We start from the raw sequence: 23,995 nt of genomic DNA, 5'->3' as shown, positions 1-23,995 counted from the left end.
GGCCTCTGGAAAGGGTTTGTGTTGCTCTAGCAGGAGCTGCAGTTGGACAGGGCTGTGGTACACTCTAACTCTGGAAAGTGTTTCCTGCTCGTGCTACAGAAATCAGTACATGCTCCACCTTCCTTGCTAGAAAACAAACAAATAAACTAGACACGCACCTGGATGCTACAAATTTCCTTCAATCCCAAGGTTCTCTGGCAGTGTCCTGAAGCACTCTGAGCTATCCTCAATCTACTTGGTGTGTTTGTATGTTCCAAGCAGGGTTTAGTCTCTGAAAATGGGAACACGCTGGTGGCAGAAGACAAGAGCTAAGGCCAGTGCCATTGCTGTGGGAGAGGCCCTGATCTGACCCTGCTCATCCTCACCTTCCCATTCCATAAGGAATCAACATCCTGGCACCTGTCAGGATTGCTTCACGGATTTTACTTCCTCGACTTCTTCCTCTTGATTTATCCCTGTAGCTACAAGCATATTGTTCTGGGTTCATGCTGCATATCACCTCAGGATTGTGGTTTTTATATCTTAGTCATTTGGTCACACTGTCCTTCCTACTTTAGACTTTTCACTATTGACACTTCTCTGCGGTAGTTATGGAGGGTAAAGCCTGCAATCTGCTTGAGATTTGGTCGGGGGAATGTACAGAGCAGGCCGGGCCCTCATGGCGGACCCGTCATGGCGGCCGCCCCCCTCATATCGCGCGGGGCGCGCCGGGACTCGCAGTCCCCACGCTGTGCCCCGGGGCACGCCGGGAGTTGTAGTCCCAGGCCGACGGCCGCAGGCGATTGGCTGTTGGCCGGCGCGGCCCCGCCCCCGCGCTGCCGCATCCTGCGTCCATTGGCCGCCCGGCGCCTCGGCCGCACGGAGCGTGACGCGCGGCGGGCGCGCGGCTGGTGCGGAGCGCGGCGTGGCGGAGCGGCGGCGGCGGCGAGCGGAGATGCCCGAGGCCACCCGGTGCAGCAGCAGCAGCAGCAGCAGTAGCGGCAGCAGCAGCAGCGGGGCCGAGTCGGACTCCGACTGCTCGATGAACACCGAGGCGGTCCCGGAGAGCGGCCGCCGGCGGCACAAGGTACCGGGGAAGGGCTCCGGGTACGGCCTGGCCGCGGCCGCACGCTGGCGGCGAATCCGGCCTGGGATCGCGGCCACCCGCAGCGCCGGTGGCGCGGGCCGGGCGAGGTGAGCGCGGCGAGGCCGCGGGGCGGCCCCGGGCCTGGCGGCCACGTGCGCGGGCGGACCGGGCCGCGGGCCTCGCCGCGTGTCGGGCCGGGCCTGCCGCAGCCGCCCGGGCCGCGCCGCGCCCGGCGCCCGCAGCGGGGGAGAGCCCGGAAAGGAAGGCCCGGTTGTCTCGTGCTCGGTAACGTGTCTCCTGAGCGGCGGCGGCCGGCAGGGATCTGTTGCCTTGTGTCAGCCACCGCCCCCGTCAGTAACTAGAACGTGCACCTCAAGCTTTAACTGTTCTGCGCCCTCTTCTCTGTTCCGTGTCGCTTGGATCCACGAGCGTGTGTTTTCATTTGCTCTGTGCCTTGCCAGAAGGAGAAAAAGGAGAAGAAATCTAAACGCCGGGACAAGTTTCAGAGGGGCAAGACTCAGACAGATGAAAGCGACGAATCGGATGACGAGCGTTGTGCCCCGAAAGCCAAGAAATCAAAGAGTGTCAGTAAACAGAACGGCCACACGAAAGAGGAAAGCCTGGAGAAATCGAGATTGTCCTCCTTTAGCAGCAAATCCTCCTCCCGCAGAAGCCGACACAGTAGTTCTAGTGAAACGTCAAGTGAGAGCGAGAGTGAGAGCGAGCAGGATCAGGTAAAGCTAATGACTGCTTTTAGTTCCAGTGATGTGTTCTTAATTCCTGCATTCTAACACGACCACATTTAGAAAGGCCTTTATTCCCTTTCCTAATCAGTCGAAAGTGCTATAAGTTTCCGAGACTTGAAGGTCTTGAATTGTTCAGTCTGCCAGGAATTTGCAAGAATTTTGAATTGTGAAAGTCCTAGAGTGCTGGATCAGTGCTCTACAGCTTCCTTACTTCAGCAGTCTGGTGTTGTGGTAGCTGTTGCTGGACAGACAGGTTGAGATGGAGCTTTAATATGATTCAGCATCATGAGGTGTTTGTAATTTTTGGGGTTGTCCTGTACAGAGCCAGGAGTTGGACTCGTTGATCCTTGTGAGTCCCTTCCAAATAATAATATTCTACAATTCTAATTAAGAGTTTTCAGCTTTGGTTTGAGGGTTTTGCATTTACTGTGCTGTTAGATATGAAACAGCCTTAACTCACAGATCACTTTTGCTAACTTTGTCCAAGTTGAGATATGATGGTAAAACAAAAAAGGCTCTTTAGGTGCAGCTGTGACATTGTCACTGAAGAGTATGACACCAGTGCCTATGCTGAATTTACTTGAATTACCTTGAATTTACTGACAGTCATGTGGTATCCACGTGGAATCTTAACCTGAGTTATTGTTTACCTAACAGGAGTTGACTGGAGACCAGAAAGAGGGTGCTTTCTCCAATTTTTCTATTTCCAAAGAAACTGTCCAGCTTCTTCAAGGTAAGTTTCTTGGCAGGGTGTGACCATTGAATGTCAGTGATCTCTGTCGAGTTTTGATGCTCGAAACCCTGGATCAGTAACTTTGAGATATGCTCTGCTTGTGCCCATACAAGCATGGATGCAGTGCAGAAGACATTGACTGCCTGCTCTAAATAAACCTTTGAACACAAACTTTGCTATTTGCAGTGTTGTCCAGTTCAGCCTTTGCAGTAAAATTCTACATGACAAGGGAAAAAAAAAAAAGAAAAAGAAAAAGTGTGAGAAACTTTCAATTAAAGGTTATTTTGGTGGGAATAAAGGAAAACCAATTACATTTAGCATCTTTGGTCTTCCTTTGTACACGAATTAGTATGAATTAAAAGAACAGAAGGGGTTTTGAGATTTTTATTATTTGAAAGGAAGAGATTTTCACAGATAGCTGAGTATTGCATAAATAAAGGCACAGTACTGAAAGTCTTTCATAAAGTCTAAAAAGTTCCTCTGTCCTAGCACTGTGTCTGGTGATGTGAAGTGGGAGAATAAAATGGACAGTCCCAGGACACTCTTTGCAAATCCCTCATCTGATGAAATAAATCAGTGGAGGGGATGATACAGCCCTGACATACTTTAGAGTTGATGGGAGTTCTCCTTGAAATAATTTCCACTGAAGACTGTGAAAAAACACTTGTAAAATGATCATATTAAGGTAATGTCTTGGAATTGTCACAGCTCGAGGAGTGACATACCTGTTCCCTGTGCAAGTCAAGACCTTCAACCCAGTGTACTCTGGCAAAGATGTCATTGCTCAAGCACGAACTGGAACAGGGAAAACATTCTCTTTTGCTATTCCCTTAATTGAAAAGCTTCAGGGAGATTCACAGGAAAGAAGGAGAGGCCGTCCACCAAAGGTAACTCTGCCTGGCTACAATGGTGATTTTGTTTTGTCTTGCATCTAAGTGGTTCAGGTTTTTCAGCTGCTGGAGAAGATCTTCAGGTTTGTGCAAGGGTAAGCCAACCCACATTAAAGGTGATTAGAGAGCTGTGTTCACTGGGCTTTGCCTGCATCCTGTGAAGTTCCTTTTTCTGCCACAGGGAGACCAGAACTACAGGTGGTCAAGGTGTTCCTGTTTAATTTGGCTCAGTCAGGTTACCAGGTCAGGGCCACTGGCTACTGGATGCTTGTTTCTCTCCTAAATTGCAAACAGATTAGTTGCTAATTGTAACTTGACAGCTTGATTAAAGCTGTCTACTCAAACATGTTTCTTTCTAAAACACGTAAACAGTGGGAGGTTCTAAAAACAGGCTTAGTTTTCATTAGGAACACAACCAAGTGTTGAAGCTTCTGCTCCAGAGAATGCAGATCCATTATGAGCTGTGTTCATTTTGCTAAAGTGTGTTCACTCTCCACACTGAATTCTTACGATTCCTCCAAAAAAAACTTAGATAAGCCAAAGCTGAGTGTGTCCTCATTAATAATTTTTGTCAGTTTATTTTATCTTGTCAGCCCTCTCACAGATTACCTGAAGTGCCTTCCTAAGCTATTACTAGCAGTTTTGTATGCAAGTGCCCATCACACTGCTTGGCTTGGGAATGCTGTCTCTAGATTTGGCACAATCTTTTGGAGAAGGAAGAGCTTTCTTCAAGGGAGCCATAAACTTATAAAGGATTCCAGTTAGTTAACCAGCCTGCAAGAAGGGCTGCATATTGGAGGAGAGGATGGTTCCTGGGTTGCCTTTGCAGGGATATGGATTAGCACAGCAGCTCTGCAGGCTGAACATGTTTCCTTGAGCCAAAAGGAAGCCAAGAGACAGCTGACAGATCTTCCTTACACCTTCTCACAGGGCTGTGAAACAGTACTGAGCAGGTGCAAAAAAAACCCCAACTTTGTTACCCACATCCTTTGGTCTTGTGTTCAAACAGCATATACACATGTAGAAGAAGACTTACAGCTGCTCTGTTCAGGAGTTAAATAAGATTTAAATCTCTCCTAGCCTGTTTAAAAAGGTAGCCTGTCCTAAATGAGTATATGTTGAAGAAAATTAATGATGTAACAAGAGACTTGAGCAGTGTGTTTCTCCAGCCTTTGCTTAGATAATTAGTTAAAACATTTTTTTTTTAAATTATTATTTAATTTTAGAAAGGGTCAGATCTAAATTAATGATCAGAGGTCTGGTGGTTTCTTGGCAGAAGCCATGCTGAGAAAACATCTGTTTTGTCTTTTCTGTGCAGGTTCTAGTGCTTTGTCCAACAAGAGAGCTGGCAAATCAGGTTGCCAAAGATTTCAAGGACATCACAAGGAAGCTGACAGTGGGTTGTTTCTATGGAGGAACTCCCTACAATGGACAAAGTAAGTGACTCTTAGGACTAATAATTGCAATATTGACTGGCTGCCATATTTAAGAAATGCAGTTGGTCTTTCCAAACACACACTTGAGTTCAAGAGCTGGAGACTGTTCATGGGAAAATCAGCAGTTCAAGGTGTATCTTATGGAGATAAACTGCTGTGACTCTCAGTTATATTTTTGGTGCTACTTATCTACTCATGTACCTTAAAATGAAACAAAGTATACACACAGTATCTGGGTGTAGGTTCTTGAAAACCTATTTTCTTTAAAAACTATTAGTTTAACAGCTGTAACTAGGTATGTCTTTTTTCATGTGATAAGGGATATATAGAGGATTTGTAAAGTGAAGAAGAAATTGTTGTGACAGCATGATTTACGTTCTTGGTGGTTGTAAGCAAAGAATGAGAATGAGCTTTTTCATTGGGATACATCTTGAGACATTAGGCATGATTTTTTTTTCCACTGCAGAACCTCAAGAAGGGGTAGATTCCAGTAATTTGGATAGTTAAATAAATGTTTAAAGCTTCCACTTAAAGTAGATAGTTTGAGAAGAGCTGACTATTAATAAATAATGTTAAAAGAAGCTTATCCTTGCTACTTTAAATCACAGGGAGAGGGAAGGGAGGTAAGCTTTTTTTGTTGTTTTTTTTCTCCACTGCTGACTCTTGTCTTCTTTGTTTCCCAGTTGATCTCATGAGAAGTGGCATTGACATTTTGGTTGGCACACCTGGTCGAATCAAAGACCACCTGCAGAATGGCAAGCTGGACCTTACCAAGGTGAAACATGTGGTGCTGGATGAAGTTGACCAGATGCTGGACATGGGATTTGCTGAGCAAGTGGAAGACATTTTACGAGTTGCATACAAGAAGGGTAATCTCAATATTGAAATAAATAGCAGGAAATATTAGTAATAATTTAGTTTGCTAAAATTCAGGTGTAAAGTGACTTTGGAAATGACTGAATATTTTATATTCTAAATTTGTGGAAGTCATTCACAGAATCTTTGCAAAGCTTGAAGTTCAGTATCTAGGGTCTGTATTGTAACTGTCTTTAAACTGTGCTTGGATTTCTTCAAATTAAAAGGAATTAGCTTTTTAACCTTTTTCACTAATTGAAAACAGGCTAGATTTTTTGGCTATAGTAAGTTTTTCATAATCTTGAAATTATTTAGACTTTTTAGAATATTTTTTACTCCAGGTGTTGGTAATGCATAAATTAAAAAAGCTCAATTGGCTTCTTTACATTAGCTACTGATATTTAGCCTCATTTTAATCACTTGTATAATCAACTTATGTACATCTGTTAGGTGAAATGTATGAAGTTTGTGAAGCATTGCTCTGTTTTTGTTTTTTCTAAGATTCTGAAGACAATCCCCAGACACTGCTGTTTTCAGCAACTTGCCCACACTGGGTGTATGATGTGGCTAAGAAATACATGAAGTCTAGATATGAACAGATTGACTTGATTGGGAAAAGAACTCAGAAGGCTGCTACAACAGTGGAAGTGAGTAGTCTCATGTGAAACATTTTCAGGCCTTTTCCCTTTTCTTTTATGTTACAAAAAGTCATTTCTTCCTAAGGTGCATTATCACAGTGATGTTAAGAGTTGTTTTGAGAATTTTTTTCTAAACATAAGGCACATTACAGCTAGTCAAACTGTTTTTGGGTTTAGGATCTGTCTTCTCACATCACAGGTAGAGAGAGGATTTTCTTGTTGTCTTCATTTGAAAGATAGGTGTTTGTTAAGAAAGGCAGAGCCTCTCTTGAAATGGACCATGTAAACTCTCTCCCTCCAACAAATCATTATAATTTTGAAATTAAGGAGCTCTCAGGCAAAGTTATGGGAATAGGAAAAACAAGGTTTGATTTTTTTTTTTTTTCGTTTTTAGCAGGAGAAAATAAAATAAAAAAATGCAGTAATACAAAACAAACCCTAAACCCAAAACACTGACAGAATCAGAGTACTGGTGTTGGAAGCAGTCCCATTCAATGGTGGCTGCATCCTCCTGCAGTGGCAGATGTGGTTCAGCTGGAGCAGTGCTCCTGGAGAAGGTGCAGTTTCCTCTATAGGTCCAGGGATGACGTGGAAAGGTCTGGTTCTCCTCTGGAATCCATTGGGAAAAGGCTGCTCTGATATTCCAAACCTCAGTTTTTCTCTAGGTAGGAAAGGCTTGGCTCCTCCCCTGGCTGGAGCATCTCCCAGTGGGATGATGTAATTTCATCAGTCATGCACTGGGACTGAATGGCCCATCAACAGAAGGTCTCCCTGGAGGAAGGATGGATTCTGGAAAAGATAAAGAACACTGCCCCACCTGGTTTTAGCAGATGCCCCATTAACAGATGATTTCTCCCTCTGGAGATAAAAGATCACTGCCCCACCTGTTTTTCAACAGATGGTGATAGAATACATACTTTTGGTTACCTGTTTTGCAAGCCAAGACACTTGTGAAAAAACTGACACTTGTCAGTTTTGTGGCTTTTCTGGGAAAAGCAGTACCAGCTATCCAGGTTGTAAGCAAAAGCCATTAACATCAGCCTGCTGCTTTTAAATCTCCATGTAGACTTCTGGTATTCTGCATACAAGATAGGTTTTTTCAAACTTTCTATGGTCTAATCTCCCCTCAGTAGGCCTTTGTTTGCTGTAATAATTACCATAGCAAGGAATATAATACATATATGCTAGAGGCCTGATTTTCTCTTACTGTAATTATTTTGTTGATCATAAGAGTAATTGTGGGCAGAAGTGCCTTATGGATTTCATATGTTCCAGGATCGTGAGTTAAAGCATTTTCCCCATCAGAGAACTGTGTAACTTCACTATTTCTGTATTTAACAGTTCCAAATGTATTTTGAAAGAATCTTAACTTGATATAAGCTTATTATTGGATTTTTTTTTTCCATAGCATTTGGCAATAGAGTGTCACTGGTCTCAGAGAGCTGCAGTTATTGGAGATGTCATTCAGGTCTACAGTGGCAGCCACGGGAGGACCATTGTCTTCTGTGAGACCAAAAAGGAGGCAAATGAGCTGGCTCTGAATGCTTCAATAAAACAGGTATTTTATCAGGTGTATTAAGTAACAAAACCTGTCAGAGATGTATCAACCCTATGTTGATACCAGACCATTGCTGAGTAAGTTTTAAAGGGAGAGTTTCAAAGTGCATAGGGCAGGCTTTTGTGTGTGGTCAGATAGGATATTACTTTTTCTCGTGGACATGAAACAAAAATTAGAGATTACAATTTTGCAGCAGCCAAGCATTGCATAGATGGTGTGGATGGCAAATTAGGGCAGAGTTTTCAATATGTCACAGAGGTAGAGCTGATACACGTTGCAGTTCTGTTTTCCTGCCATTGTTAAATGAATTTTGAGGTGAATGATTAAGAATTACTGAGTACATATTGTAAGACAGCTAAAATATAAATTTGGGTAATTCAGTTCTTCTGTATCTTGCCACACAGTACCTATCAAATACTAAAATGTTGTACCCAAAACTGACCATAAAATGAAGCACTGTCTTGGATTTTGATACGGTTCTAAAATAATACCATTTTCCAGGATTGCCAGTCATTGCATGGTGATATTCCTCAGAAGCAAAGAGAGATCACACTGAAGGGTTTTAGAAATGGTACATTTAAAGTTCTGGTTGCAACCAACGTAGCTGCCCGTGGTTTAGATATCCCAGAAGTTGACTTGGTTGTTCAAAGCTCACCACCAAAGGTAGGAAACTTTTATGTTGGATGTCTTGTAATAATCTGTAGTCTTGCTTTCAAGTAGTGTATGCTGTCAGCTGATGGTATTGACCACACAGATTTCATCAGTATATGTCCAGATATGTAAAAGTAGTTTCTTAGAGGATTTTTTGGGACTGTGTCAATCCCTAGTATGTTTAAGGATTATTTCCTCAAAATGTCCTCTTATGGGGCTTCTCTTGGAAGCTGAGTATGGTGTTTGCAAAGCTGGGAGCAGAGGGAAGAATGATTCTCTTGAATGGGGTGACTGTGAGGTGTGGACCACAGCCCTGAGAGCATTGGTTGTGTCTGGACTTAATTTAGTTTAAAGAAACAAAATGAATGTGCTGTTAATACTGCAGTAACCACGCTCCAGTGGATGTGCAGGAGGGGGAGTGGGATTCCTATGGAGGTCCAAATGTGAGGTGATGCATAGAGAAAAGTTAATTGATGCTCTTGGCTCTGGTTTGCAAGCCATGATTTTTAGATGGCTATGGAAGAGCATAATTGTTCCATATTAGTGAAACAATGTTTTCTAATTCAATACTACAATGCAGTTACTGTGCATTGTTCAGGTTTAACTGTAATGGCTTCTGCAAGTTCCTTGGATGCAATGAATTGATGAAATTCCAGTGAGCTAGGTTACTCACAAGGCTGTGTTAAACTGTTTCTGAAGGATGTGGAGTCCTATATCCATCGTTCTGGGCGCACAGGGCGAGCTGGGCGCACTGGGATCTGTATCTGTTTCTATCAGCGGAAGGAAGAGTATCAGCTGAGACACGTGGAACAAAAAGCGGTAAAGTACAGTTCTCTTCTAATTGCAAGACTCTCTTCAGGTACAGAATGCAGTTTATAAAGCACCCAGAGGAGATGTGGGTACCTTGAGGAGGGTGGGTGCAGTTCAGTTACTGTGGAGCAGGGAGAGCACTGTGCATTCTAACGCCCACACTGTTCCAGCAAATGCCAGTAAGGTTGTCCTTGTGGAAATAAAAAAACCTCTCAGTATTTCAGTGTAGTGTTCACCCTGGCTGTCCTCTGATCAGTGATGTGCACATGTGCAGTTTCCTCTGTGCTGTTAGTTGCATTTTTGCACTTTGTGCAGTGTTCCATGTGGTAGTTTCCTCGACAATTAAGTATGTGGTTGTGATGAGATGGTTTACTCCTGGCACAGAAAGCAGTGTTACATGTAGACTAAGACTCTGTAATTTCTACTTAAATCCAAATCTATCAGACTAAAAGCAGTAATTTAGAATTTGTAGGACTATTTTCCCCAGAAATGTACTAAAATGTTTTGTTTCCAGTCTAAGGTCACTGAATCATTTAAACTGATCTGCTACATAAAAGCCTTCTAAGTGTTACCCGTTTTCCTGTAAGCTTAACCTTACAGTTTTCACTAAGAAAAAAATTGGAAATTAAAAGGTGAAAATAAGAAGAAAAAATACAGACTTAAATGCTTGTTGTGTTGGAGTTCAATACTACTTCTTTAGAATTGAATTACTTATGGTCTGAAATTTTTATTTGTCTTTTGCCTTTTAAATTTCAGGGCATTACATTCAAGCGTGTTGGTGTTCCTACTGCAACAGACATTATAAAGGCTTCCAGCAAAGATGCCATGAGGTGTGTGTGGGAACTCAAGCCCTGTTGCATCTTTCTGCCTTCCTAGTTCAGAAGGGCTGTTGGAATTATTCTTTATTGCCTCTTTGAACTTTCTGAGCACTGTTGAAATCTTGGAGTCCTGGTTTGTTTGTTTGTTTTTTTTCTATTCCAGAGCCTACTGGTGTATAAATTGTTAATTTTTTTTTTGCTTTAACTACTTAGGTGCCTGGATTCTGTTCCTCAGACTGCTATTGAGTATTTCAGAGAATCTGCTCAGTTGCTCATAAAAGAGAAGGGACCAGTTAATGCTCTGGCTGCAGCTCTGGCCCATATTTCGGGCGCTACTTCCATTGAACAGCGCTCGCTGCTGAACTCTGATGCGGTAAGGGAGGGGCTGAGGCTTAATGCTTGCCTTGAAACTGGAAAGAGACAGCACACCTCTGTGTTGTCTGAATAGAGAATTATTTGTCTCCTGGCCATTTGGTTTGAAAACTATACTTAAGCCACTAGAAACTACTGATTTTATTAAAAGCAAAATAGTAGTTGTAAAGATACTTGATGTACAGTACCTACTTGAAGATTTAATTAATGAGCTGTAAATTGGCAGGTTTCTCCTGTCTGATGTATGTGCTGGTGTTCCTCTGCCTGAGTGAAACTGCCCCTTTTATTTTAGGGATTTGTTACAATGATACTTCACTGCTCTGAAGAAATAAGCAGCATGAACCATGCCTCACGAAGACTGCGAGAAGTGTTGGGTGATGATATTGAACGGAAGGTGAACAGAATGTGCTTCCTCAAGGGTAAAATGGTAAGGTTTTGGTTTTTTTCTTTGATACTGGACTTTTTTGATGGCAGCCTTTTCTTAGCAATTGTCAGGGGAGCCATTTGGTCTTTTTCTCTATTCCAGGCACTGTTGATGATGGCCCTCAGTATTTTTTTAGTGCTTAGGGCTCTTGGCATGCTCAGGAGGTAGGGTAATGCATGGCTATGGGGATAGCAGAACAGATACAGGTATGAGGCATGTTAACTCTGCCTTAATGACAAAGCAGAAAAGCATTTCTTAGGACAGTCAGTTCTGATAGTGCCTGCCTCTCAGATGTACATTTGTGGGCTCTGTTGTTTTTACTTGCAGTCATTTAAAATGCTAACCTCGTATGCATTAAAATGACTCTTTTTTTTTTTAGGGTGTGTGCTTTGATGTTCCTGTGGCAGACCAAAAAGAAATAGAGGTATGTTCATTGCAAATTCTGGGTACACTAGGCTGAAGATGAAGCTGGCTGGACTGGGTTAGACTGAAAACCTTTATCCTGCTTTTCCTAGTGGCAAAAGGGATGGCTTGGAAGGAACTGAACAACAGAACAAGCTCACAGTGTTTCTTTTCTAAGGCATTCCACTGTCACCAAAAGTCTGTAACTTGAAACTTTTGCACTGAGAAAAGTGGTGCTGGATTCATCTTTGTAGGCAGCAAGCTTTATTCCCCTTTTCTCTCTTCCCCACCTCATATTTTCACCCAGAGTTCTCTCCACAGTAAAGTGAATTCAGATTTTTGCTGGTGGTCTTTAGCATTACCACACCAAAATTATTGATCCCTTCATATAGAAGCTTGAATCCCATATTTTACCTTTTCATTTGAGCAAATGTAATAATTACTGCATACACTGTGTTTGCATTCCTTTATTTAACTTGCTGTGTCTGACTTACTCCGATAGGCAAAGTGGGAGGATTCCAAACATTGGCGTTTGTGTGTGGCCACTGAACTGCCGGAGCTGGTGGAATCCCTACGAGGAGGAGGAGGGAGTGGAGGGAATGGGCGGAGCTTCTCCAGCTCCAGGAACGGTCGGCGCGGGGGCTCCGGGAGAAACAGATTCAGGAGCAGAGGCCAGAAACGAAGTTTCAGCAGAGCATTTGAACATTAACTTCAGCAATCCAGAAGTGAGAAAAAAACGGGACTGAAGTATTTTATATTACATTACGCTAGGCTGTTTCTGTGTGTTTGTACCATTGGGGAAAATACTTCATTAAGATACTTTTTTTTTGTCAGTACTACTTTGCTCATAAACAAGGTTCTATTCATTTTAAAAAAGAGTGCAAAGAAAAAAAAAAAACCAACCCAAAAATCTGCAAGAAAAAAAAGAATTGTTTCTTTTGTTTCTCATATTGCTCTTTGAATCTTTCCATAATATGTCTGTTGCGTTCTAAACTGTAGCCTGGTTCACTGTATAATACATAGATCTGAATTGCTGCTCAAACCTGTACATTTTCTGATAAAATTAAATATTATTTTACAACTTCATATTTTGTTGTCATGTATTTGAAGCAGTATTTTGCAGGTGGAGATGTGAAAAGGTGCCAGATCTGGGAGTGTGGCAGCAGGAGCTCTTGAAAGAAAAATAAATCTGGTTGGTTTTTATTTTGTGGATTCGTAATGAAGCTCTCCTTTCCTTCAGACTTACTAGTTTTTGGTTGTGACTCCTTATAAAATGGGGGTAGGAAAGGCAGTTTCCAAAGCAAAAGGGGGAGCTCTTGGAGGAGGGAGAACTGTGACCATAACCCCTTGGTTGTCATAGGTAAGGATGTTTTTCAATGTAAGATCTTGGTGTATTTTCAAGCCTGCTGAGTGGAATGGATAGCAGCAGCCCTTAATCAAGGACATCCTGGAGCTGACAAGCTTTAAGGATGAAGTCAATCAGTATGTTGATCTATGTCTGTGTACATTGGTGGGTTGGCAAAATACTCAAGGTCCATGTATCCTATGGGTGAATGATGTTTTAGTATTACAGCTAAGAAACATGCTTACCTCGGGGGTCAAGACCCTTCTCCTGAGCACGTGAAGTTAGCTGGGATTACTTAATTTGCATGGAAAATCCCGATAGAGGGGCTGTGCTGGGCACGTTCCTAGCCCTGAAAATTCCTTGCCTAGGGACATTTTCTAGCCCTGAATTTCCGTGCATGGCGCCAGAAACCCGACTAATCTTAGAAAATTAGGATTTTAGTTACATGGCTGAAAATAATTACAAGTTAGAAGGGAGTAGTTACCTGAAACTTAAATAATTATCTGTCATTTTATGTTTGCTCAGCTGCGCTTACAATGGGAAACGATGAAACAAGTGAGCAGATCCAAAGGAACATAGACAATGCAACCAGAAACCAAAAAATTGGACTATCCCCAGAAATCATTTGTATTGCCATTGATAGAAAAGATGAAGAGTTTAGGGTGAGGAAGACTCGCCTTACTTCCTCCTGATTTTGCAGTGCGTTTGGAGGATTACCTCACGCTGCTGCCCAGCGCTGAATAAACACACACTTTCTAACTTTAAACTGTTAGAGATTTTTGTACGTCACAGTTGAGTACCGGTCCCAGAGCAGTACTCCTATTTGGGTGAATGGGGAGCGAGCCCGGTTTGGCGGGCAGAGCGGCTCATGGCGCCGCAGCAGCCGGCGGAAGGGGCGGCGCGGCGGAAGGGGCGGCGCGGGGCGGCGGCCGCATGGGGGCCGTGTGGGGTCGGGCGGCGCGGCTCGGGCTCCCCGCGGCTCGGGCGGCGGTGCCGGCGAGCGGCGGCGGGCGGCGGCTGTGCGGGCTGTACGGAGCCGGACCGCGCCCGCTGCTGCTGCTGGCGGCCGCGCTGCCCCGCGGGCCGGCCCGCCCGCCTCACTTCCTGCGCGCCGGGGCGGGGCGCGCCTCCTGGGGCTGCCGCGCAGAGACCGGCCCCGGTTCCGGCAGCAGCGCGGTAGCCGAGCACCTGCCCGGGGAGCAGCCGGCAGCCATGCCCGCCGCCGAGCCCGAGCACAGCCCCGCCGAGCCCCAGGCGCCCGCCGCCGCCGAGTCGCTGCGCCGCGGCCGCCGCAGGAAGGTCAAGGTGGGAGCGCCACGTGCACCCGCGGGTGCGGCCATTTTGTACGGGCTCGGGGGGCTTAAACTGGGGAGCGACGGGTTCCCTCCGTGTGCCCGCGGCTTTTCCCCCCTCATATGTGACCGCGGCTTTCCCGCTGCAGGAGGAGACGCCGGAGAAGAAGGTGAAGCGGCAGGTAAAGGCGAAGCGGCGCGGTAAGGCCGAGGCCGAGCAGACGCAGCCCGAGGAGGACGGGCTGGAGGATGGCGACTTGGAGCCCCCCGTGCCCAAGAAGACGAAAAAAGCCAAGGAGAAGAGCAATGGTTTGGCGGGAGAGAGCGAGGCGTCCCAGCACGCGGTGAAATCATCCTCCGCTGCGAACGGCAACGTGACAGCCCCGGCTGTCCGGAGCGCAGAGCAGGACAGCGACGCCGAGGTGGGGATGCTCTGCCAGCAAAGTCGTGGTTAATTAACGTTCTGCTAGTAATTAGTGGGCTTAGTGCGCTGTGTGGAGACTTGAGCTGCGAGACTGTGGAGCATGAGGCATCTGTCCTAGGCGCGTTTTGCCGCTGTCTGCCTTGGATGTGCCGGGTGCCGGGAATGCCTCATCCCGCCCGGCACCGACACGTGGGAGCTGCACTCCACGTGCTTTCCCTTCCCGGTAAATTGCGGGCGCTCGGTATCCTGCAGAAAACGTGGCTGGTTAGGAAAGCAGTTTTCGTGTGTGCTGCTCTTGGTGTCACATAGTTTCCATTTCCTGACTTGCCAAATATGTTGTGCCTATATCAAAAGGCTTTTCTTTTTCATTGAATAGGAAAAATGTGTCTGGTTGAATTGTGGCTGTAAAGCAAATGCACAGCTTTTATTTTGTGACTGCCTACGGTATGTTCTATGCTCATTTTGGAGGACTACTTAGTTTTGTTTTTTTTTGTTTTTGTTTTGTTTTTTTATCCTATTAGGAGCTAACAGAAGAAGCAAAAGAAGGCGCCTTCTCTAATTTTCCTCTCTCAGAAAACACTATCAAACTTCTCACAGGTTAGTTCATGTGGTAGAAGACATTTCTATAAATGTTTGCTAAGAATTGGGCTCTGTTACCTGCATAAGCCAAGGGTAAATAGTACTAAATAGTGTTACATGTATATGGTAGGACTAACATGACCAGTCACTCTGGGTTCAGAGAATCTGCTGTTGTTAGTCGAAAAAAGTTTTCTGATCTGATTGTTCTGATTATTCAATTTTAGATGCCTTAAGATGAGATCATTCTTCATGAGTGGTTATTCCTAGATACACATTCTAGAGAGACATTGTTTGTCAGCATCATTTTTTATATATCATTCTTTACTTTAGTATATCTTCTGTTCTGTGTCTGCTGTCTACAATATTGCTTCTTATACAAGCCTAATTGAGTTTTTTATTTGAAGACTGTTTGCTTTGTGTGAACAGATTGTCTGGGGTTATTCTCATAGTTTGGGGCATTTTCATATCTCTTTGTGATTAGTTTTGTTGAGGAAGTAATTGCCATAGGTTCTTGTCCCCTCTGTTGGGTAGATGTGCAATTCTTGTTTGTTAGAAAAAATTCTCCTTATTGTTTATGTTTTCCTTGCTCTGAAGTTTCTTTTGGATGGGTTGTTTTGTTTCCACTGTGCAAAATCTCTTTGAAGTTTTAGAGTGTTTTGAAACAAGCTCTATCACCTTCTTGCCTTCAAAACCCAGCTACCACAAAATCTTGAGCTGTTGGGTTTTTTCCTTCCTCTCCTGTTGTCTTAAACTGTATATCACAAAGAAGACTGTATTTCATGGTGGATACTCAACGCTCACCTTGTGGGTACGAATAGACCACAAAGATACATGGTTTTCTTCTAAGTTGCAATTTCTGTTGTGTACAGGATTTGAGGTGTTGTGCCCTGCATATTTATAGATGAGGGCTTCTATTTGTTAGTTCACCTTCAAGTGAAACCTTTTCCAACTGTCTTACAGCTCGAGGTGTAAAATACCTGTTCCCTGTGCAAGTGAGGACTTTCCAGCCTATATATGATGGCAAAGATGTAATTGCTCAAGCTCGAACAGGAACTGGGAAAACCCTTTCCTTTGCTCTTCCACTGATTGAAAAACTTCAGAGTGTCTCACAGGATGGGAGAAGAGGCCGTGCACCAAAAGTAACTTACACTTAAGAGTTTACTCCAAAACCTTAGAGCATGGCAGGTTTTGAGAGTGATTTTACTGTTGCTTTGGGGTTTTTCGTTGGGGACTTTTGTCCTTTACAGATTTTGTAATGCTGGATATTTTGCTCAGATCAGGGTGTTTTTATCATTAGGCTGCAGAGCTATATAGAGTCTGCAGATTTGTTGCCTGCTTTATCCTTTTGTTTTATTAACTGTAAAGGCAATGTAAATTTTAAAATCTAACTATATGAAAGATTTTAAGAGATGAATTCAGCTCTTTGTTTTATTGGGTCATTCTTAAATGAAATATTGGGGGAAGGGTAGATTCTGGAGGAAGGCAGGTTGGTGGAGAAAAGGAAGGATGTGTGGCTGGAGTGCATCATGCTGTGTATCTTTAAAAATCTTACTACACCAAATTTAGTGACTTTTTCCTGTCCTTTAATGCTGAGATGCACCTTCCTTGCCCTTGATAATGTTGCTGAAGTGTCTTTTATCTGGCTTTAACATAAGAAAGTTACTGTTGTTCTAGTCTGGGTTATCTTGTAGCACTTTCCCTTGTTGCCTCTTGCTGGCTCTGAGGCTCCTAGTGCAGGCTCCAGGAGGCAGGGAATGTTAATATTGCTGGGAAGCTGTGGGCACCTCTGCAATAAGAGTACAGTGAAGATGGGAGTGTTTGACATGAAGTAGGCTCTTCTACACCTTCTCCCAAGCACAGCTGCATTTTTGTTTGTTTTTCTCTCCCTTCAGGTCCTGGTTCTTGTTCCAACCAGGGAATTGGCCATTCAGGTAGCCAAAGATTTCAAGAATTTCACAAAGAAACTGTCAATTGCTTGTTTTTATGGAGGAGCTTCATATAAAGAACAGCGTAAGTAACTGCTAAGGAATTACTAATGGATTGAAGCTGACTTTCTCCAAATGCACTCCTTAAATAAAAATGGATTTTTTGCCCCCTCAGACTTTGAGTTCAGTCAGGAACTCAGATGGCATGGCTTTCAAAGGAAGCACACAGCCTGGGTTGAATTATTTTAGTTCCAGTAAATCTTTATGGAAAATGAATGGTTGTAGTTCTGTGCAGTGTCTAATCCTGTTAATTTCTTCTTTATTGTGTTTTTGTGTGGACATAGACCAGGACTAGGTGACAGAAAGGGGAGAACTATGTATGTGTGTCTTCAGAGATAGTTGTGGCACAGTTTAGCTGGAAAACTGAAGTGTTTCCATGTAGTAAAGTTCTGAAGCTTTCTAATGTCAGCTGATTGTTACTTGGAAATTGCTGTATTTCCCTGTAACTTGAGTGAGGTTTGGCTGGTACTCCTGACAGAGCAGCCAGGACTTCAATTACCTTCTGTGTCTGTTACTTTTGGGTGTTGTGCTTTTCTCTGAGGTTAAAGGGACCTTAGTTTTTTGCTTCTAAAATGAGAAGTGTTGCTGTGTAACACTAACTTTTTATCATGCTGTCTCTTAGCAGTCTGACACTGTCCTTGTTTTTCTGTCTTCCAGTTGATCTCCTTAAAAGTGGCATCGATATTCTGGTGGGAACTCCTGGCCGGATCAAAGACCACATTCAGAACAGCAAGCTGGAGCTTTCCAATGTGAAGCATGTTGTGTTGGATGAAGTGGATCATATGTTAGACATGGGCTTTGCTGAGCAAGTGGAAGAAATCTTGGGATCCTCCTACAAGAAAGGTGAACTCAGACATCAGGAGAAAAATGGGGGACAATGCAGAAAACACAGTTATGCTACTTTAAGAACTTCTGGTGCACCTCTAACTTAAATTCTTTGTGTGATGCTAGAAAAGGGCAAGGTAGAATTGGAAAAGGTTCAAAGAAAGATGACAGAAGGCTGAAGGGGAAAAAGCAGCAAACCCAACTCCCTAAGATCTAGAGTTCCTCATCCTGAGAGAGGTGACTTGAGCAGAGAGTTAGGGTTATGGTCTGTCTATACACTTGTCACCACACAAAGCTGACAACTAGGGAGTGTTTGCACTTTTTCTGATGTAGTGGGTGTTTAACAAAGCTGTCAGGTGCCAGGTATGGTGCAGAAGGAGGTTATTTTAATGTGTGAAACTCTTTGCCACATTTCATTAATGCCAAAATTTTCTAAAATGCTTGAATTAGTGGAAATAAGAGTGAGACTTACCACTATGGCTTTTAAAACCATGAAAAGCTGATTGTTGGCAGTGTTTCCTCACATCTTGTACAGACTTAGTGCACATAGAAAACTGTCATTGTGAGAGCAGCTCTTGCTTTTTCATCAATTCTCAAGTGTTATGGTCTGTTGAGATGTCTGAAGTTGATGGCCTTTCCTTCCAGGCTCTGAGAACAACCCACAGACACTGCTGTTTTCTGCAACTTGTCCACGATGGGTTTATGATGTGGCAAAAAAATACATGAGAGATGAGTATGAACAGATTGACCTGATTGGAAAGAAGACTCAAAGGACAGCCACAACTGTGGAAGTGAGTTATTCTGCTGCAGGGCAGTGCAGTTCCTGAGAGCAATTGGCTATGATAAAATGGGTTATGCATTGACTTTTTAAATGGGTGTATGAATGACTTTCCACATAGCTGACACACAGATTTTGTAGGCAAAGTTTTCATGTGGGGAGCTGTCATTTGCAAGCTTAAAACTAAAAAATTAAACTGCTTTTTTTGTTCATTTTGTCTGTCATGTGCATAGCTTAGATTTAACAGGGGTTTCTTGTTTCTATCCCAAACAGCACTTGGCCATTCAGTGTCGCTCATCTCAGAGGGCAGGAGTTCTTGGGGACATCATTCAGGTCTACAGTGGCAGCCGTGGGCGGACCATTGTGTTCTGTGAGACCAAAAGGGAAGCAAATGAGTTGGCAATGAATGCTTCACTCAAACAGGTACTGAGGCTGAGCACAGAGCAGTGTTTGGTACAGCCAGGGGTTGAATGCCCTGAAATAAATAGGTTGCAACTGTGTGGAGTGGTTTTAAGACTTGTGAAAGCTGTTTTTATAAAGTGAACTTTGAGGGTAAAATATCCACTTGACTGACATTTTGAATTTTTTCCCGTGGTTTTAAAATGGTTCAGGACATGGATTATCAGGAAATACACAGCCTATGCTGAGTGTCCAGGAGATAATAATAATTGTAAGAAACAGAAGCTAGTCTAGTGGACACAACCCATCTTATATTAGTGTGCTTTTAGTGTGGATTCCCATCTTGTAATGGCATTTGGTTTTTGGACAGTAATTGAGGAAAATCCAACTAATATGGTAGAAAGAAATGTCTTGTTGCCCTTGGAAGGTTTGCCAAAAGTTTGTTTGGTATGCAGGTCATGTATTGAGCAGGTCTTCTGTGCTTGCTGGAATTACTGCCCTTTTTCTGAATGTGAGGAAAAGTGCTGCATATTCTCCAGAAAAAATCCTGTTTGATACTAAATGCTGATTTATGGAGAGCTAGCAGTGGTGGGAATACATAGTTTGCCTACTATTAGAGAAATCTCATATACCATCCACATAAAAAACTTGCAGCAATAATTTCTGCCTCATAGCCATGCTGCTTTCACAGTAAATCCCAGAAGGATCAAACCAAGTAGGATTATTATTTTTGTTGCTCTGCACAGTATTTTGCACAATAATCTTTGGATGCTGCAGCCTGGACTCCCATTAAATGTCATGTTAATGGCTTTTTGCACTGACAGGATGCCCAGTCCTTGCATGGTGACATTCCACAGAAACAGAGAGAAATTACATTAAAAGGCTTCAGAAATGGTGTGTTTGAAGTGCTGATTGCAACAAATGTAGCTGCCCGTGGCTTGGATATTCCTGAGGTTGACCTTGTTATACAGTGCTCACCACCAAAAGTAAGTCATTAGAATAAACTAATTAACTTTTTTTTTTTTTTTTTTTTTTTTTAGCCAGAATGGTGGATTATTTCTCTGTTTCATCAGAAGTATGTTCTGTTCCAATTCAAAATTAAGTGAATTTTTTGAAAATGCCAGGCCTAAAATTTCATAGTTACAGTTTGAGATTTGATTGAAGTCTTGGGTTTTGTTTACTCTGGAAACTCATAAGATAGATTTTGACATTGTGCAACTTCTCTGAATTCTTTCTGAATGTTGCTGAGTTTCATAAACATTCTAAAATATTTCTGCTGCCTTTTTAATATTTCAGAACTCCAGAGAAGATTTTTATTTAAAAGAATTAAAATGTCTGTCAGCAGTGTTGGTTGAAGCTGAGCAGTGTACTTTGGGTGGGGGAGAGCACACGCAAACCTGAGTGGTTTATGTGTAGTTATAAGTTTGGGTATAAGCACATAATGTGTCACTCCTTAGGCTTCTGAATTTGAATTTAGCTTGTGTTGAATGTGAAATGTCAGCAGTTCAGCTAACAAGGTTTCTGCTGTTGCTGTGAATTTGTAAGGATGTTGACTCCTACATCCATCGTTCGGGACGCACGGGTCGAGCTGGCCGCACCGGCATCTGCATTTGTTTGTTTCAGAGAAGAGAAGAAGATCTTCTGAAACAAGTCGAGCACAAAGCAGTGAGTTGTACCTCAGACCTCTGCTTCAGGAAATGAATCAGCTCCTGCAAGGACCCTGCCACTCTTAGACTTTGTAGTCATGGCTTGCTGAGTCCAGGGTGGGACTCTTCAGTCCTATAGGCTAAAGTGCTGATATTTGGTGTTTGTAAATGCTTCTGGATCAGCCTGTTCCTGCACTGCCTGAGTTTCCTCATGCTGGCAGTGCTCTGTAAATGTCAGCAGGCAGGCTGGGACAGGAATGCACAAGGCAGACCATGCCTTGCATCACAGTCTGCATGTACATTGGAGTAAAGTAGCTCCAGATTAACAAAGCTGGGAACTTAAAAGTTTAATTTTAGCTTTGGAAATTACTTAGTAAAGAGTATGTTGATCTTGCAAACATTAAGTAGAGATCTCAGTAATGTGATTTAGACAGGATTGAATTGTAGACTGCAGAAAATACCTTTAATTTGTTTTCTTGATTTCAGGGTATTACCTTTAAGCGTGTAGGCGTTCCCTCTGCTACAGATGTAATTAAAGCTTCAAGTAGTGATGCCAAAAAGTAAGTTTATTTTCCTGTTCTTAAAAAAGGTTTAGAGATGATGTTGCTCTAGATGCTTAGAGCTTAATGCAGAGTTTTAAGGCCTGTACGTGAGCATGGCTTTGCCTATGTTGTAAAGTCAGCTGCATTGTGTATAGATAATGTGAGATGGTATCATTAAATCTCTGTGTGCTGAACATAGACCATTTCCTAGAACATAATGTTCTCTTAAGTTTTTGCAAAAAATTAACCTTTTTTTTAAAAAATCAGAAATAAGTGGCAGAAGATGGAATTACTGTCATGAGGGAAAACTGATTTTTTCTGCTCAGATGATGTGGTTGGAAGCAGTGTACAAAAAGCAATGCTTGTTATAATGAGGGGTTGCTCTGCAGCACTGAGGGTGTTTTAGCCCTGGCTTGTGTTTCTTGCTATTATTTCTGAGGGCTGTGGGCTTTTATTTCATGCAGCTCTGTTTACATTTGCTGCCCCTGTGGTGGAAATTGCCTTGAAGCAGATTATTATAATTGGCAAGGATTTGACCAATGTAAAGCAGATGATGGGCATGATGTTGGGTTCACTCTGTACTGAAAAATGATGGGGGCAGCTGTTGTACCAGAAATATCATTACAGAAGTAGCTTGTTCTTAGTTTCCTATCATTTTTCCCCCCTGCCTTTCTCAGAAATAACCAATGTCTTAAACATGGCTGCACTTGACAATGGCCTTTTCTTTTCTCTTCAAACCCATCTTGTAACTGTGTAGGTTGCTGGAGGCCGTTCCTCCCTCTGCAGTAGACTACTTCAGGAAATCAGCTGAGGAGCTGATAGATGAGAAGGGGGCAGTGGCTGCCCTGGCTGCAGCCCTGGCACACATTTCTGGGGCAGCTCACATCCAGCAGCGCTCCCTGCTCAACTCAACAGCTGTAAGTAATGATGCACCCCTGCTAGCAAGGATGGATACATGAATTGCTTGTGTCCAGGCCCTGTGTGTCATCTCCTTCCCAGGCTTTTTCAGCTGGGTTTCTGAATAGCTGTTACTCCCAGGCTCTTGCTGTGTTGCTTGTTCCTTAGCTGAAATCAGCTCTTCCCAGCAGAAATTTGAAATGTGGTTCTTGTACCAAGTTGGGGTTTTTTAAAATTTTTTTTTAGCAGTAGGTTTGACCAAGTTTAGCCCTGTTAAACATTTTTCTCTGTTTCCTGCAGGGCTTTGTGACCATGGTGTTGAAGTGTTCAATAGAGATGCACACCATGGGCTATGCCTGGCGGGGGCTGAAGGAGCAGCTTGGGGAGGAAATCGATAACAAAGTGTCTGGAATTCGTTTCCTCAAGGGGAAGATGGTAAGATGGCCCAGCCTTAGGAGTAAGGGATTTGGGGCTTTGTGTGTGTTCACACATACAGTTTGTGCAGGGATTGAGGCTGGAGTTCTGAAGTAATTATCCCTATTCAATCTCATTTCTCAGGAAATGGTAACCTATCATGAATATGCTGTTTATGATATTGGAAAAAAAGAAAGGCATTGATATTAGTTGAGTGCTTTAAAAGACTTATTAGGGACATTACTCCTAAATGATACTGCAGAAGAAACATCAGAAATATATATGTAGTGGGATTGGTTATTGGTAATAATAAATATCGATTATTTATTCTTTCATTGTAAATCTCTGCCTTTTTGTTTGTTTTTTGTTTTGTTAGGGCGTGTGCTTTGATATCCCTGTTGATGAACTGAGTAATATACAGGTATGTTTGCATAGCCAGAGCTGGCTTTAAAACCTGGTGATTCGAAAATTGGCACATGCCTTAAAGGTTGAATATGGGGTGGTTTACGAAGTTTGTGATTTAATAAGGATTTTGCATAGGCAACAGAGTGATTGGGAAGAACACAGCATTGTCATTAGAAAATACCCTGCCATGCCTCTTCTCATTTCCATTCCCATGATATTACCAGATTTCATTAAACAAAATTCTATGGTTTTCGGCCTCTCCAGTGTATTTGAGTGTTCACCAATTTTCTGTCTTCTTTGTTCCCTCTTGTCCCTTGTGCTTGTTTATCCTTTGCCACAGGACTGTGAGTGTCTCCCAGTGGGGGATCTAATGGCCTGTTTTGGCAGGGGAGCACCTTTGCATTCAGTGTTGCTTCCATGCTACAGGTGCCTTTATGTGACGGTGGTTCCCCATCAGGTGAAGTCTGGTTCCCTGGCTTTTGTTTCAGGAGCAGTGGAGGGACACGCGGCGCTGGCAGCTGTCGGTGGCCAGTGAGCTGCCCGAGCTGGAGGAATTCCCCCAGGAGGCGGCAGGACGAGGCTTCTCCAGGTTCGGAAAAAGCAGGCAAGGAGACTTCAAGAGAAACAGCTGGTTCAAGAATGGAAATCGGGGACTTTAACAGAGCACTTGGTTAACCTCCGCTCCAGATCATGGGACTGAGCTGAATTTTATGAGACAGTAAAAGCCTATTAGACACTCCTCTTTGTCTTTATTCCTTGGTAAAGCAGCCTGTCTTTGAGGATGGCGAAAAATCATGTTTGCTGAAATGACTGGTGTTTAGGGAGATGTTTTTATCTGCCCAGCCAAGTAGCTGCTGCCCCTAAGGGCATCTTTGAGTCTGGAAACTCAGCTGTACGAGTGAACAAAATTCATCCAGACGGGGACAGCGACACGCCTTGCCTCTCTAGCAGAGTTAAAAATCGGGTTCTAGAATAAATGTTTTTAGGAAAAACTGGGCGTCAAGCCCCTGAGCACAGTTTGCGGCGTGTCCTTTGGGGCGCTCCTCCGCCTCCCTCACGGCGCTG

The 23,995-nt window shown here is 43.3% G+C and overlaps 2 protein-coding genes across 2 annotated transcripts; both read left to right on the top strand.

Moving 5' to 3' along the window:
- Nucleotides 1–643: 643 nt before the first annotated feature.
- On the top strand, nucleotides 644–12,485 carry LOC306805314 (nucleolar RNA helicase 2-like). Its single transcript, XM_079312983.1, has 15 exons — nucleotides 644–1,066; nucleotides 1,528–1,800; nucleotides 2,470–2,545; nucleotides 3,254–3,432; nucleotides 4,754–4,871; nucleotides 5,555–5,740; nucleotides 6,228–6,373; nucleotides 7,773–7,922; nucleotides 8,424–8,585; nucleotides 9,273–9,392; nucleotides 10,140–10,213; nucleotides 10,415–10,574; nucleotides 10,866–11,000; nucleotides 11,377–11,421; nucleotides 11,902–12,485. Exons 1-15 carry the CDS (start codon nucleotides 659–661, stop codon nucleotides 12,106–12,108), a joined length of 2,439 nt encoding a protein of 812 aa, XP_079169109.1. The 5' UTR covers nucleotides 644–658; the 3' UTR covers nucleotides 12,109–12,485.
- A 1,174-nt stretch (nucleotides 12,486–13,659) lies between these two features.
- Nucleotides 13,660–23,669, top strand: LOC306805316 (nucleolar RNA helicase 2-like). The gene is made up of 15 exons (XM_079312986.1): nucleotides 13,660–14,049; nucleotides 14,186–14,458; nucleotides 14,982–15,057; nucleotides 16,000–16,178; nucleotides 16,932–17,049; nucleotides 17,682–17,867; nucleotides 18,495–18,640; nucleotides 18,901–19,050; nucleotides 19,851–20,012; nucleotides 20,572–20,691; nucleotides 21,159–21,232; nucleotides 21,972–22,131; nucleotides 22,412–22,546; nucleotides 22,902–22,946; nucleotides 23,419–23,669. Exons 1-15 carry the CDS (start codon nucleotides 13,678–13,680, stop codon nucleotides 23,587–23,589), a joined length of 2,367 nt encoding a protein of 788 aa, XP_079169112.1. The 5' UTR covers nucleotides 13,660–13,677; the 3' UTR covers nucleotides 23,590–23,669.
- Nucleotides 23,670–23,995: the final 326 nt, after the last annotated feature.

This window comes from Erithacus rubecula (genome assembly GCF_903797595.1).
Source record: "Erithacus rubecula genome assembly, chromosome: 9".
NCBI classification, from domain to species: domain Eukaryota; kingdom Metazoa; phylum Chordata; class Aves; order Passeriformes; family Muscicapidae; genus Erithacus; species Erithacus rubecula.
The sequence above is the reverse complement of the archived record's forward strand: the minus strand, read 5'-3'. Positions and strand labels throughout refer to the sequence as shown.

Excerpts from the sequence above, each read along its gene's own strand:
- LOC306805314 (XM_079312983.1), top strand. The coding sequence starts at position 659 with ATGGCGGACCCGTCATGGCGGCCGCCCCCCTCATATCGCGCGGGGCGC. Across the intron at positions 1,801-2,469 it reads GTGAGAGCGAGCAGGATCAG|GAGTTGACTGGAGACCAGAA; the intron begins GTAAAGCTAATG and ends TTTACCTAACAG. Across the intron at positions 2,546-3,253 it reads AACTGTCCAGCTTCTTCAAG|CTCGAGGAGTGACATACCTG; the intron begins GTAAGTTTCTTG and ends GAATTGTCACAG.
- LOC306805316 (XM_079312986.1), top strand. The coding sequence starts at position 13,678 with ATGGGGGCCGTGTGGGGTCGGGCGGCGCGGCTCGGGCTCCCCGCGGCT. Across the intron at positions 21,233-21,971 it reads TCAAGTAGTGATGCCAAAAA|GTTGCTGGAGGCCGTTCCTC; the intron begins GTAAGTTTATTT and ends GTAACTGTGTAG. Across the intron at positions 22,547-22,901 it reads GTTTCCTCAAGGGGAAGATG|GGCGTGTGCTTTGATATCCC; the intron begins GTAAGATGGCCC and ends TTGTTTTGTTAG.